We start from the raw sequence: 15544 nt of genomic DNA on the forward strand, positions 1-15544 counted from the left end.
TGAAACAACTAAGACACACTAGACACACAAAGAACTGAGGACTATTTTGTCTCACAAACCAATCATTCAGGCAAACTGTGAGCTGAGGATGTAATATTATAATATGAAAACAAAAAACAGAAAACTCAGCAGAGTTCTCAAAATCTCTCCCATCGTTTAAACCAGGGGGAGGCAACCTGCAGCTCTGGAGCCACATGTGGCTCTTCAGGCAGTCTGCAGTGGCTCCCTGTGGTTGCGGCCAAAAATAAAAAAATAAAAACTGTATATGGATATATGTATATATATATATATATATATATATATGTATATATATATATTTATTTATACTATTCTCTTTACATTTTAATTGTCATTGATTGTTGGTGTAGGCCCAAAGCAATTTGTATTCCTAAATTATAAAAATGTGTTGCTTATATACGGCATTACATTTGATGTTATTTTTCATTTTAGTCAACTAAAATGTGCACCATAGATTAATAAAGTCTACGGCTCAGCATCTTAACCTCTGAATTTTGCCCACATCAAGTCTAGTTTTGAGTTTTTCCTTCAATTCCAAATCTCTATATATCTATATTTTTGGTGTCCAGCCTCTCATTTGTACTTGGGTCCTGGCTGCATTCTGACAAAATCATACTAATAAATGCTCATTGTTGTTCATTTTTAATTGTTCAAAGGATCCGCATTAGCTGTCACCAAATTGGGACGAGCTAGTCTTCCTGGGGTCCAAAAAAAAAATCACTTAATGATAATGTAAAAACAATGAAACATTGTAGACATCATTAAAAATCATCAGAAATTATTCAAATAAGTTATTAAATTCATAAGCATTACATTAATACATTCATACAGCCCATTCCCTACTCTCAAACTTAAATAGTGCATTCTCAAATGGTACTTGAAAGATATTTTGCTATTCAGCTTACGTATGTTCAGTACATTATGACCTGTTAGTATTATGGGTAGGTTCATTTAGACTTAGTAGGCTGTTTCATCTTCATAGTAAGCCTCAAAATAAGGTATGCGGCTCCATTATGATATTTTTCTCTTTTTTTGGCCAACAATGGCTCTTTGGCTAGTAAAGGTTGCCGACCCCTGGTTTAAACTAACTGTGATTGAAATTAGAAAGTATTTAATGCTGATATGGTTAATGCGCTACATTTTCCAAATACATTTTATTTGAGTGCCTGTCTACATGCGTGAAGCTACTGTATAAGAATGCCATTTTCCTTTTATTTCCTATATATTCTTTAAAATATTATTTATGGTGCTCGCCTAAATACAAGTCCTGCCTGTATCGTCATCTTTACACATGTATGATGTCTTAAAGTCTTATATTTGTGTTCTTCTCTCTAATGTCTACATAGTAATGATGATTGTTTCAGTCCAGGGAAAATGATCTGAGAGCAAGCCAACCAATTTGGAAATGAACCGTACCTGTTACACATATAATCTCCAGAAACAAAAAAAAAGTTTGGACAACGGAGGAAAAGGGAACAACACAGTGAAAATATAGGAGAACTACATTTCCCATTTCTAAACAACTGAGGAGACACGACTAACGGTGGTTTAGAACTCTTCTTCTTGGATTTAAACTCACCTCAGTATCTCCAGTGTACACTGGTTTCTTCAGCCAATCAGAAAGCAGCTCCGTCCCTGGTTCTTTTTTATGGAAGTGTAGATAAAACATTTAAAAAACACCTTTAGTTGCTCTTTATTGACTTTTTGTGTCTCTTTTATTACTTATTTTGGTCATTTTGAGTCTTTTCATCACGTTTTGTCTATTTTTGTTCATTTTATGTCTTTATTTGCTCTTTTATGACTTTTGTGTGTTTTGTGTCTTTCCTTTGCTTTTTTATGACTTTTTGGTCATTTTTTTATTTCTTGTCTTCTTTGTCTTTTTGCCTTTTTTGTCACTGTCTTTTTTCTAGTATTTTTTTGGTAATTTACGGCCTTTTTTCTCTTTTATTACTTTTTTGGTCATTTTGTGTCTTTAGTTGCACTTTTATGACTTTTTGTGTCTTTTATGTCTTTTTTTGCTTTTTTATGACTCTTTGGTCATTTTGTATCTTTTTTTGGTCATATTGTTTTTTGGTTATTTTGTGTCTATTTGTTACTTTTTGTCTTTTTTGTAGTTTTGTGTCTTTTTGGTTATTTTGTGTCTATTTGTTACTTTTTGTCTTTTTTGTAGTTTTGTGTCTTTTTTCTTCTTCTATGACTTTTTCTTTTAGTGAAGTTGTGTCTTTATCTTTATTCTAGTATGTTTTGTGGTAATCTACGGTCTTTTTTTTGCTTTTTTATTACTTTTTTGTAATTTTGTGTCTTTCTTTAAGGTTTTTATTTTTTTGGTAATTTTTTGTCCGAGAGAAAGTGAGCAGCGACTCCTTGGAGTTTTTCAGTCTGACTGAACGCTGAACAACATTTTTAAATGAACCAAATATTGAAATAAACTATGATGAAGTGAAAACACGGTGAAAGGCTCAAAGTTGTGTTTAGATGTCCATGTTGCCGTGGATACGCATTGTTCTGCTTCTATCCTGATGACAGCCACCTGTCAATCAAATCACACCATGCTTTATCATCTGTTTCCTTCTGAATGGGACCATTATTTACACAGTCATTTCAGATTGTCTTGAAGAAGACTTGAAACTAGAGATTGAGACCAGAATGTTGCCCCCAGAAGTTTTTCTGAACTAATAAATGAGGTGAGAAGTCGTCTCAGTTTGTGCTGAGATAGATAGGACCGGACGATGGCGCCCCCTGCTGGAGGTTTGACAGACTGCAGGCTGAAGACACTTCCTGTCTCACTGCTGCCTGCTATAGGCGTTTTAAAAAGCACTCTGCCTGACAGAGGTTGCTGATCGGAGAGAAAATGGAGAAAAGACAGCAGCAGTATTCATGTTTCCATCATTCACTTCTTGGCACATTTTGAAGATTCTCATGAGAAAAGCTTGATGGGAACACCATAGTTAATGCTCTAAACAGGAGATGGAAACTTTTAGTGAATAAGTTCTGAACATTTAATCACGATTGATCAGCTGTTTAAGCTTGTCTTCTTCTGTTAACTGATGAATTAGCCTTCAGCGACACATCACACTGCCACAGAGCAGTTCACCTGGAAAAAAAAAGCACAGTCGACACAGTGTGAGTGTTTGTGGTACATTCCCTTTACTGACATTCAATGTCAATAGTTTACATTGCATACAAGTAAATCATATAGAAAAACTATGAACATCAACATTTACACTCTATGTACATACAGTATGGCTTATGAAAGAAGCGATCAGCTGATCATGTTTGCACACAGCGGAAGACTTCAGGATCCAGTCGCTCAATGGAAAACGGAAATAAAAAATCAGCTCGGAAATAATTATCGTTGAGGACAAAATATTCCCTCTGAAATTGTTACTTTTCTCTGCGTACTTGAGGAAAACGTGCTAGACTCTGATCGTTCACAGAGGTTTTTGAATTTTGTGAGAATACAGAAAAAGCAAACGACACTCTTCTCCTCCTAAAAAATGTAAACAAACTTCCACAGAATTTAATTTGAATTCTGATGCAGTTGTTTAAAAAGCAACAATCCCTGCAATAAATTAATAAAATGAAACATTGAAGCACAGAAGAGCCTGAAAACTCCTTCCAAACTTTGCGGATGAAGCCTCCAAAATCCCCCAAAATGCTCTCAGGTCAAAATGTGGCGAGAAAAAACTAAATTAGAAGAAATAAGACAAATTTGGGAATTTGTTGGCACGGTAACAATCTTTGGGATTATTCCATGAACGCTGCGTCCACTCCTGCTTTCATCTGATATAATGTGTTCAGATTTCTATTCTCAACATACTTAAGACAATGCCTCATTTGAATATTGAAATAGATTTTTTTTTGGAGCTGAAGCAACTTATAATACAAAAGAGAATTGTCTTAATCAAAGTGGGGAAGTTTCATGTTTTCACCTGTAGTGTGTATTTAACCCTCCAACTTTTCCACTGAACCACATTCAGAAGTTCTTAGCGGTCGATAAGATCAGGACGAATAATAACAATGTTCACATGTGCACCTGCCTCTAAAAACAGCGTCATGCGGCCGGTTTCAGCAGTTTTAGTGTCTGTTTCTACAAACAACAACAGTCTGACAACAAGACTATATTTGGACTCTAGCTTTAGAAAGTTCGTCACTCGCAAGAGTTTAACATGATTCAAACTGTTAATGCCTCGAACAGATCCACGTCCATGTAATTAAACAGCAATTAATGATTACTACCATTATTGTTTCCTTGTTTCTGTCTCTATAAAATGGATTGTTTAGTCTATAAAATGTTAGCAATGAGTGAAAAAATGCCCGACATCATTTCCCAGAGGTAATGTCTTCACATGTTTTATCTAACAGTCTGAAGGTTTTCTGTTCATGATGAAAAACGGCACATTTACAAAGCAGAAACTGATGAATGTGCATTTATCTTGCCCTGTTTCATTAAAGAGGACCTGTTGTGCTCTTTATCAGGTTCATACTCTCCACTAAACTTTATTTGAAACTTTTTGCCACCTTTAATTTGAAAATCCGACATTGTAACGATATATTTATGAAAGAAAAGAAGAACAGATCCCCTTTAATCAGCTAAATGTTTCAGCAGTGGATGAAACCTGCAGAATAAACTGAACTCAAGTTGTGGCTGGTTCACACGACACGACTTCAGCTCTCGCTTTGTCCTCGCTGAAGGTTTTTGGAGCTCGGCAACAAGAGTCACGGCTCAAATCTGCTGTTGGCTCGGAGGGAGAGCACCGTGTGTGAGCCGTTCAAAGACGCCACCTGCTGATGCATCGCAGACATGTTACAGACAGCCAGTATGCTGAAATATCTGGAGCTACAGCATGGAGACACAGCGCGGGGTATTTTAACTGAATTACACGTAGACATTTATCAATACGTCTTTTCTAAACTTTCTGCTCCACAACAACATACAGCGTTTAAACTGTATGTTGTTGTGTGTACGGCTAATAGCCCCGCTACTGTAACGCCGGTGATCTCGCTACGAGCCGGGGGACAGCAGAGCCGCCGAGAGACCTTTCGCCTTTCAACTTTCGCTCTAAACTATTTAAAACACCATCTACAGCTAAAGAGAGTTTCGCGTCTGCTGCAGCCATGTTGGATCCGAGAGAAAACTACAAGCTTCCGTCTGCCGGGTAGTACGCGTAATCGTCTCTCCGTCCCTCCCCGCTCTGTGATTGGATCCCTAAAACAGGGCTAAGAAAGCTCTCTGGTTTCCAGACCCTTTCGCAGTTCGAAATGAAATCGAGCACGCAAGGCAGTCTGGGTACACCCAGGCTAGCTGTTTTAGAATCCGAATCGGAAATACTTTTTTGAGTGAAATTCTGTTTTGTTCCAGTTCCTCCAACCAAGAATAGAAAGAAATACGCCATGGAAAAAATTATTAGACCACCCTTGTTTTGTTCATTTTCTTGTTCATTTTAATGCCTGGTACAACTAAAGGTACATTTGTTTTGACAAATATAATGATAAACTCTTATCAGCTATTTTTGTTGTTAATTTTAGAGCTGATATCTAGACATTTTGCATGGGTTTCTTGATAATGATTTTGGTTATTATCAAGAAAACCATTAAAAATGTGGGCGGTCTAATAATTTTTTCCATGACCATATTTTCTTTGTGGTAAGCTCGAGCCGTCCCTGTGGTCGACCCGCTCCTCACCACAGACACTCATGTTGCAGCGTGTGAACAGTGGCGAGCTTTACAGTCAGGTAGTGTGAACTCAGCATTACTCAGGCTCGTTTAGTTCAGCCGCAGAGCTTCACGGGGAATCGAACCCCCGACCCCGGCAGCGTTAATGTTTTGTTCTACTTTTAGAGTTGCACAGCACATGTCACATGATGGGGTTATATTAATAAATATCCTGTAAATATACTTAATATTGCTGTTTATTGCTGTAACGTAGAAACTCTTTAAAACAGAGCGCTGAATTTTTCCTACGTTGCCAGAAAGTTTCCACGTGGCCTCGGAGCTGATCGTGGCCTGGCGGGTTTCAGACCTTCAGGAGGCTGGAGAGGAAAAACTGACCTTCTTCTCTGACCTCCTGCAGCCGAGCAGAGGGCCCCGGGAGCAAAGGCACCAAGCAGTTTTTTTTATTTTCCCTTTTGGTTTGGGGAGTTTGCAGCGCGGTCAGCCGGTGCCGTGGCTGCTGTACTCGAAGATGCCCTTCTTGAAGAACGGGGAGAACTCACAGATGGCGTGTTTGGTGAGGTGGAAGGCGTCTGCGTCGGCTCGCAGAGGAGAGCCCGAGGACGACAGCATCACCCGGAACAAGTTCCTCAGGTAACGCTGCAGAGAAACAGCCGCAGAGTCACCTCACACGCCCACAACTCATTTATCTTTCTCAGAGCACACGATGAGTAAAACATGTCTGACCTCCAAGTGATTCCGGCGCTCGGCGACCATCCGCTCATCGCGGTTTCCAAACAGTTTCTTGGGAGGAAACTCGAGAGCCGCCAGCTGGAACAGACACACAAACTTCAGCGACACGGGCAACAAAAAAGGCATCATTTCTGAAGAAAAATAAATAATAATTTAGAAAATAGGACTAAGAGAGGCCGTTTACACAGAGCAGAGAGGAGAGGACAGGAGAAGCTGTTTACACAGAGCAGAGAGGACAGGAGAGGTTGTTTACACAGAGCAGGGAGGAGAGGCTGAAAACATGACAATACTTCAATATGTACGATATGTGGAAAAAACTTTTAGAATATATTAAAAAAAAAAAGAAAAGATTTTAGTTACTTTAAAAAAATTTTTACAAAAATGAATGCGCAGAAGGAATTCAAATTGCATTTGTATTGTTTTTTTTAATGATTAATGGTATTATAATGGTGTTATACTGTGCAAAATGTTTGAGTTCTCCCTAATTTAATGAACTTTTCACTGCATTATATAAAATATAATGAAAAAACAGGGACACAGTGAGTAAATTGGAGCAGAAAACATCCTGAAAGGGCTCGTTGGGGTTCAAAGGGTTAAAGTTTAAACAGTAGTCAGAGAGGATGAACCCGTCTCACCTCCGGATACTTTAATTTGAGGCTCTTGTGCATTTCCCGGAAGCGACTGTAACGTCTGAACACGGTCCATGTCTCTTCCATCACAGTGATCTGATCAGAGACAGAAACATGTTGGAGGTCAGAACACTCAACCTGCAACGACTCCTGAAGCGTTCACACTGAAAGCAACTGAAGGGACACGATCACACGACCTCAGAATATATCTCAGCCCAGATGTGCATCACTCACTTTTATTTAATAATCCCAGTTATGTTTTCTTTGTACAGTGGTATTAAACATGACATTATGATGTGTTAAAGTGTGGTTTACTGATGTTCTAATGTGATTTAAAGTTCTTTATTGATTTCTCTGTTTAAGTTATAATTAATTAAATTAGTTTGGATACTATTTCAGTTGTAGAAATGAAACCACTTTATAGAGAAAAAGATAATAAATTATTTCGAAAGGAACCTGTTGACTGCTTCACCTAAAAATACAAAAGAAAATGTAATGTAAAATGTAAAAGTGTACCTTATAAAATGGCCACTCAGCAGTGGTGGAAAGTACTAAGTACATTTACTCAAATAAAGTACTTTAATATCTTTTTTTGTACTTTTCTTTCTTTATTTCTACCCCACTATCTTCCCCAGAGGGAGATATATATATATATATTCATTTTTTATTTCTTTCTTTAATAGACTTTTTACTGTTTTTTGAAGAAATAAAAATCCGGATTTTCTTTAAACTGTTTTTTTTTCTTTTTTAATCTTTGTTTTTGTTGTTTTTTTAAAACATTCTTTTTAGACTTTACTGTTTGTTTTTTCACATTTCTGATTTTTTTCTTCTATTTTTTTTATTGTTATATAATTATTTTTTTCTTTTCCTTTTTCTTTTTTTTAAATTACTGTTTATCAATTATTTTTTAATTTTACATTTTTTTTTAATCATGTTTTAAAATTTCTTTTTTTCTTTACAGATATTTACTGTATATTATCTGTACTTTTAAAGAAATTATCTGTAAAACTAATTATGGCTGGTTACTGCTCTGTTTTTTTTATACAGGTATTTACAGTACTTTGGTGCAAATACTTTTGTACTTTTACTCTAGAAAGACTTTGAATGTAGTACTTTTACTTCACAGCATGATTTTTTAGAAGTTCAGTTTATCAACGGTCTCGGGGAATTTGCAGGCGGAAGAGAAAACGTACAGAAGACGAGTCTGAATAGAATGACAGCTGATGATGTTTAACATATTCTACAGCCCAAAAATGGCCTTAAAAAATAGGAGATAAGAAAAAAAAACACAGCATGTTTGGACGGAAAGAAAAAGACTGACGATGATGATGATGATGATGAACTCACCTTCACCTCGAACTCAAAGTGCTCGTCCTTCCCCTGCCCGCGGAGAACGTAACGAGGAATGCTAATTTTAACGGGATCCTGAAGGCCGTCGGAGCTCGAACCGAGAGGACGAGAGACCAGGTGCTGCAGAGGAAGTCACCAGGAGACAGGAAACAGAGGAGGAGGAGAAGAAGAAAGGAGGTGGAGAGTAAAGGGTCGACTCAGGAAAAATTACAGTACTTGTCCTGAAACAATTTCATGAACTTGATTTGAGAATAATTTAGTGTGATGGACAAATATAATCAGACAAAAACAATCATAGAATCTTTATTACAGTTCTCACAAAATTAACATGTTCTCATTGTACATTTTTTTTTTTTTTTTTTTTTAAAGGCACATATTGCACTGATCTTATTAATCTGAAATCAATTCACGTCATAATAAATCCTCATATTTTCAATCATTTTTTTCTTAAAGTGCCGCTGCAAAATTTTGTGTGACATTAACATTTTCCCTTTGAACCAAGATTTTTTTCAAATCAAACAAGAATCATAAAGAGCCATCAACATGACTAAACAAAGCCAAAACAAATGTAACTCTCTCTTCTTTCCTTCATTGTGACAACATATAAACTACAGAAATGACAGTTAACACACATCAACAGTGCTTTCTCATTTCAGTGGACAATCTTTGGGATTTTGTGGCAAAGTGGCCAAATCACACAATTTACATATGAACAGACTGAAAAGTTCATAAAATGTTTTTTAAAATATTCTAAAACTACCTTTAGATGTGTCTGATTTTCAACTTTTTTCAAATCACTGAATTATTATATTGTCTCGATAAATGTTCCTGAATGAAGGTGACCAATAATGTATTTATGTTTTAATTCTCTCTTTATTTTGGACTCAGGGGTTGGGCCGATGGCTGAGCACAACGTTGTCATTTTTTAAAACCTCACCCCTCATCAACACCAGCAGCAGGTTCAGTGGAGGACTCTGGTTGTCTGAGGGGTGAATAAAAATAAAAAGGGCGGCACCAGCTTGCAGAAAGCTTTTCAGCATGTGGGGCAACCTAGAGTACTAATATGTTTTCCTTTTTTTAGGCCACCCCAGAGAATACTTCTTCTTGTTTTCTGGGACGGCGCTGCATCCCATTTTATCCACCAAAGGAGCATCTAACAGGGTTGGGTTGGACAATAATATTGTCATCCAAACTGATCAAATCGTACTGGCACAAACCCCACTACAGGGGCTTTAATGTGCACCATTGAAATTCATCAACATCAATCATATTAATTATTTCACCAGAAATTAGTTCACTGGTAGATAGATTGTAAAAATAAGTGCGTTCTTTAACAATTTAATTAACTATCTTCTACTTTAGATCCGTTGATGTGACAACAGAGTGTGCACCTTCAGCTGCACTTATGAAATCAGTCTGTGCACCATTAAATTAATCAGAATTGTTACTTTTTAAGCACTTAATAAATGCCAACACAGACACACGCTCAGGTGTAGGTGTGGATGCAGGACTTTTTAAACACAAAGCTGGTCGGCGATGGATGATGGCATTGTCCATCAGCCCAACCCGAGCATCTATGGGCACTTAAGCCCTTTACATACTCTACAAGAACAGAGAAATTTGTTTTTGTTCTCAAGGTGGCAAGAACAAGAACAGAGTTATTTCTGGCCAGGACATTTCATACTTCACAAGAAACTCCACTGCAGAACTCCTCATAGGGCCCTCCCACTGCAGCACACATCGAATTCAAATCCTCTGTTCTTGCGGAGTATGTATTAGCCTTTACGCAGGTTTGTGGCTGCATCATGGCATGCTAAAAAAGAACCAATTCTGATTAATTAACGGTGCACGGATTGGTTTTGCAAGTGCAACTGAAGGTGCACACTCGGGCTGTTCAAGTTCGAACACATCCAAAGACAATTCCTTCAAAATAATTTTAACTTTACGATCTCACTCTTTTTTTTTTTTTTTTTACAGTTAATTGAACAAACTACTTTCTGGAAACAAGAAGGTCACAATTAATAAGATGACAGAGTCTCATATTCATCATGGTGGACATAAGTACCTCCTGCTGTGGGCTTTGTGCCCTTATGATCAGATGTGCAGTTGCGGGTGACTTGCACTACTGCTTCTGAGGTGAAACCAAAAGACAACTTCCAGGAATCGCACTGATTTCTGGAACCAGAGATGGACGTGTGTGGCAAACTGGCAATATAACTAAACAGTAGCAACAGCAAGCCTAGCATGTTGCTGTGCCAGTCTAAAAACTTCAACCAATTACGTAGTCAGGGAGTCCATAACTGTTAAACTCAATTAAAGTCCAGACGTGCTAAAGTGACTGTCCTCCTGCCTCCTGGCTGCGTGTGCACCCAGTACTGTTTAATGGCTCCACAAGACACCTGTCTATACACGATACATTCATTATGCAGCAAGGAAACTACACATGCTGTGTTCAAAATTCTAGCAAGCCAACAAAATAAAGTTATTAACCTGACGTCTATGGAAGAATTATCCTATCTTTATTCAAGAGCGTAGATTTTCAGTTTGAGAGCATAATTTGTCTTTCTCATGCTCAGATTCGTTCTCCTCATGCTCACATTTTGCGCTCGCACTCAAATATGTCCTGTGCTCGCTCAAATCTAAAGTCTACGCGCTCAGATCTCAACTCTGCGCTCTCAAAACTTTTGTGCTCGCACCCAGAACACGCACGTCCTTTCAGGTTGAGGTGTCTGCTCAGACTGAACGTGGTCCCGCCCTGCGCTTAAAGTAGTGTGTTTCACCAGCCAATAGGGAGACAGCTAGATTATGGCCCGGTCTTAGGTGCGTTCCCTAGCCTTTTTGAGCGCTCCGTCGGGGCGGGTATATGGTCTGTTTGTAAAACTGCTTCTCTCTTAAAATACACCAATTTACCATATTAGCCAGCTATTTGAATCGTCACCTATTTAAAACGCAGCATATTTATGTAGAATTAATCTTAAGTAGTCCTAAAAAGAGTTATGGTAGTTTAGATCATATATATATATATTTGTTTCTGTTATTATTTATATATATATATATATATATATATATTATTTTTTTCACCTATGTAGTGGTGTCACTATAGTCCAGTGGTGAAGTACACTACAAACTGTTGCATTTTAAACCATGGGACGCCTGTTCGCATCCCGTCTGCCCGTCTTGAGTTGTAGCAACATTTAGCAATGAACTTACTTGAGGTCTTTGGCCATCCATCTGTCTCCCATTCATTCGCTGCCGCGCTCCGAATCCTGCTCAAAGTCTTCTTTTTGTGAAAGTGAAAGTATTACCAACATTAGCCTAATTACGCGCTCCCTGGCTTTGACCGCGTAAATAGGACGGTGATACACGTTGCGATAAGAGAATCAGCTGGTTACACGGATTGTATTACGTTACATTAATTTATCAATTAAAATTTTAAATCATAATAAGACATGCAGCAAGAGTGCGGCAAACGGGATGCGAACCGGCGTCCCATGGTTTAAAATGCAACTGTTGGTATTGTACTTCACCACTGGACTATCGTGACGCCACTATACAGATGAAAAAAATATATATATATATATATATATATATATATATATATATATATATATATATATATATATATATATATATATATATATATATATATATATATATATATATATATATATATATATATATATATATATATATATATATATATATATAAATAAATAATAATAGAAAATCTAAACTACCATAACTCTTTTTAGGACTACTTAAGATTAATTCTACATAAATATGCTGCGTTTTAAATAGGTGACGATTCAAATAGCTGGCTTATATGATAAATTGGTGTATTTTAAGAGAGAAGCAGTTTTACAAACAGACCATATACCCGCCCCGACGGAGCGCTCAAAAAGGCTAGGGAACGCACCTAAGACCGGGCCACAATCTAGCTGTCTCCCTATTGGCTGGTGAAACACACTAGTTAAAGTGCAGGGCGGGACATCGTTCAGTCTGAGCAGACACCTCAACCTGAAAGGATGTGCGTGTTCTGGGTGCGAGCACAAAAGTTTTGAGAGCGCAGAGTTGAGATCTGAGCGCGTAGACTTTAGATTTGAGTGCGCACAGGACATATTTGAGTGCGAGCGAAATGTTTGTGTTCAAGAAGAAGAAATGTGAGCACAAGCATGTGATTTTTAAGTGCACGCACACATTTTGAAAGAAAGCAGCAGAAATCTGAGTGCGAGCGCAAAATGTGAGCATGAGGAGAACAAATCTGAGCACGAGAAAGACAAATTATGCTCTCAAACTGAAAATCTACGCTCTTGAATAAAGATAGGATAATTCTTCCATAGACGTCATGATATATTTGAGCCAGGCAGAGAACCGTTTATCGCTTCTTACCGCAGGTTGCCAGGTGCTGCCATCTCTATCCACCTCTCTCGCCTAATTTTCTGAAGGTCACCTCCATAATCACCTGCTGTCCCTGTCGCCGCCGCCAGTTCTGCTACGGATGCAAAGTAAGGTCCGGCTGCTGCAGCACTAGTTAGTTTAGTACATTTGGCATCATTTGCCTGAAGGGCTTGTCGTTTGTTTTTCTCATAATTTCATTCTTATTTTGTCTCTGCTGTGACGGACTGACGGACTGACTGATTGACTGATTGACTGATTGATTGATTGATTGATTGATTGATTGATTGATTGATTGATTGATTGACAGACAGACAGACAGTTGATGGGCCCAAGGAGGAGGGCCCTTGGCTCTTGGCCCTACCTAAGTGTTTTTTGACCATTGGTCAACGAGTCTATCAAAAAGGTTGTTCGGCCCAAAAGACTTGTCGGGCCATGACGTGAGTGGCTGATTGATGTATTGACAGCAGAAGGAGCCAAAGACACGTTGGCCCTCTCTCTACTGTTCTAGTGGCCATTGGGCAAGCAGACAACCAAAATATAAATTAAAAATTAAAAAAGATATATATATTATCGGCCCAAAGTAGTGAAGTAACCAGAGTGAGGGAGTACGGGAGCAAGGAAGTGAGAGAGAGGGAGAGAGAACAAGAGAGAGAGAGAGAGAGAGTGAGATTTTTATTTTTTTTATTTTTATAACAATACTTTATTCACATAAAGTTTAAACACATGTTCATTTACACATGTTTAGTAAAAACGGATCAGGAGGTTTGTATAAAAAAAGACATCGCTCTAAAATAGGTGTAAAAAACAGTTGGCCGTTTTCTATAAAACATAAAATCTTATTAAAACACCAGCACTTATTAAAAGAATCGAAGTCACCAAGATGTTTATAAAAGCGGTACTCCAGCCACAGTCTGGCTCTGACATTGGTTTTAAAAACAGCGATGACATCGTCTTCATCTCTGTTCTCAACCCTGTTCTTTCGGCTAATGTAAATCGCCATCTTTGCTGCTGCACCGATAAAATTTAAAAGTTGCCATTTGTCTTTTTGTTTTCTGTGGTATCCAGCCCCCTTTATAAAAATCCCCCTACTGAATACCACGTTAAAAAAACTAAAAAGTGTTTTTAAAAAAGTGAAGAGACTGGTCAGTCTCTTGCACTCAGTAAAAACATGATAAATAGTTTCTCTGGTGCAGCAGGAAGGACATTGGTCAGAAACGGTCAGGTTGAGAACAGAGATGAAGGCGTTGCAGGCAATGGCTCCATGTAAAATCCTCCACTGGAGGTCACCAGTCCTTTTCTTTAGGGGAGGCTTGTATAAAATGGGGGGGTCTGTTGCTCAGTCCGGCCTGGTGGATGCTCTTCACACAGTTCCTGTATAACGTTTCTTTGTTTGCTCTGTGCAGTGTCATTTTTAGTCCATTTGCTGCACAGAGCAAGGGGCCAGACCTATCGCCCAGGCTGGGGGTGAGAACCAGGTCCGGGAAGGGGTCCGAGGTGTTGGGTATAGTCTTTTTATCCCAATAATCCTTTAGGAGAACTTTCTCCTTCCCGGACAGTCGGCCCTCTAGCGTGTTCAGGATCTGCTGGGCCACTCGTGTCGATCGTAGTCCCAGCAGCGAGCCCAAGGCCTGGGCGTCTCTGAGGTCCGGCCCCACTGCATCCACCAGCTGCTGTAGTCGAACGGTCCCAGACTGCATCAGCGCGGTGCTTAGTCCAGGCGTCCTCTGGCTGCTGACGTCTAGCCTGGCACCGTTGACCAGCGGTTCTTTCAACAGCCAGTGCAGAGAGTTAGCTGTAGGACTTCTGTTGTAATTAAAAAGAGTCCGTGATTTAAAAACGCCTTGATAAAACAGAGGAAGCCCCTTTAAATTTAAATTTTTTGTGTCAGTTAAAAACAGAGCATCATCCAACCCCAGGTTATTAGCACGCCTCAGGATGCAGCTGGTCACATCCCTCCACACCGGATCTGCCAAACTAGTTAAGTACTTTTGTATAAACTGCAGTCTAAAGGTGGCCCAAAGTAGTGAAGTAACCAGAGTGAGGGAGTAAGGGAGCAAGGAAGTGAGAGAGAGGGAGAGAGCGAGGGAGAGAGAACAAGAGAGAGAGAGAGAGAGTCCGTCCGTCCTTTTTAAATATGTTTCAGCTGTTAGTGCACACCCACATATAATAAACACCAACAGCATCTTAACTAAAACATACACCACCTGAATCTCTACAACAGGACTAACAGCACATTAACAAATCACAGACAGGAGAAATATTTAAACCACCTGCTGCATAACAATTGTCACTACACGCATCATCTGTTTTCTCATATTGTTGATGGTGGCCTTGCAGTGGTTATATGTTTTTACAGTCAGCTCTGAAAAGTTTAGCCTTTTGCTTCAGAATTTGGATTTGTAAATATAGAATCAAAATAATAATCAAATTAATAATAGACAATGGAATATGTCACCAATTAAATTTGAGCGCATATTCTTGATCAGCAGTATGATACGTTTTAAGAGAAACCCTCAACACTGGTGAGGGCTGGTATTAGCTCATGAAAAGATCATATTGAAATCACCAATCAATCCACTTGATAGATTAAATGCATTAAATGTCATCTTCTGAATAATTATGTTTTATGTTGTAACTTGCCTCAACTAAGGACTCGACTCGACTTGCCCAAGACACATTGGCTTGACTGGACTTGCTTAGGACTTGGTTCAAATTATGAGTCACATGTCTGTTGGTAATAATAT

At 38.5% G+C, this 15544-nt stretch overlaps 1 protein-coding gene across 2 annotated transcripts; it reads right to left on the reverse strand.

The window, feature by feature from the left end:
• Positions 1-1632: 1632 nt before the first annotated feature.
• On the reverse strand, positions 1633-10318 carry LOC131969892 (kinesin-like protein KIF16B). 2 transcript variants are annotated; one of them, XM_059331130.1, is made up of 5 exons: positions 8400-10318; positions 7059-7148; positions 6418-6501; positions 6234-6330; positions 1633-3112 (listed from the first exon to the last, which is right to left on the reverse strand). In XM_059331130.1, the coding sequence occupies exons 2-5, from the start codon at positions 7137-7139 to the stop codon at positions 3078-3080; spliced, it is 297 nt and encodes a 98-aa protein (XP_059187113.1). In that variant the 5' UTR covers positions 7140-7148; positions 8400-10318; the 3' UTR covers positions 1633-3077. The 2 variants fall into 2 exon arrangements, with proteins under 2 accessions (XP_059187113.1, XP_059187105.1); XM_059331122.1 differs by lacking the exon at positions 1633-3112 and having other exon boundaries at positions 3149-6330; positions 8400-10313.
• Between the last annotated feature and the right edge of the window lie 5226 nt (positions 10319-15544).

Source organism: Centropristis striata, chromosome 1, assembly GCF_030273125.1.
Source record: "Centropristis striata isolate RG_2023a ecotype Rhode Island chromosome 1, C.striata_1.0, whole genome shotgun sequence".
NCBI lineage: Eukaryota > Metazoa > Chordata > Actinopteri > Perciformes > Serranidae > Centropristis > Centropristis striata.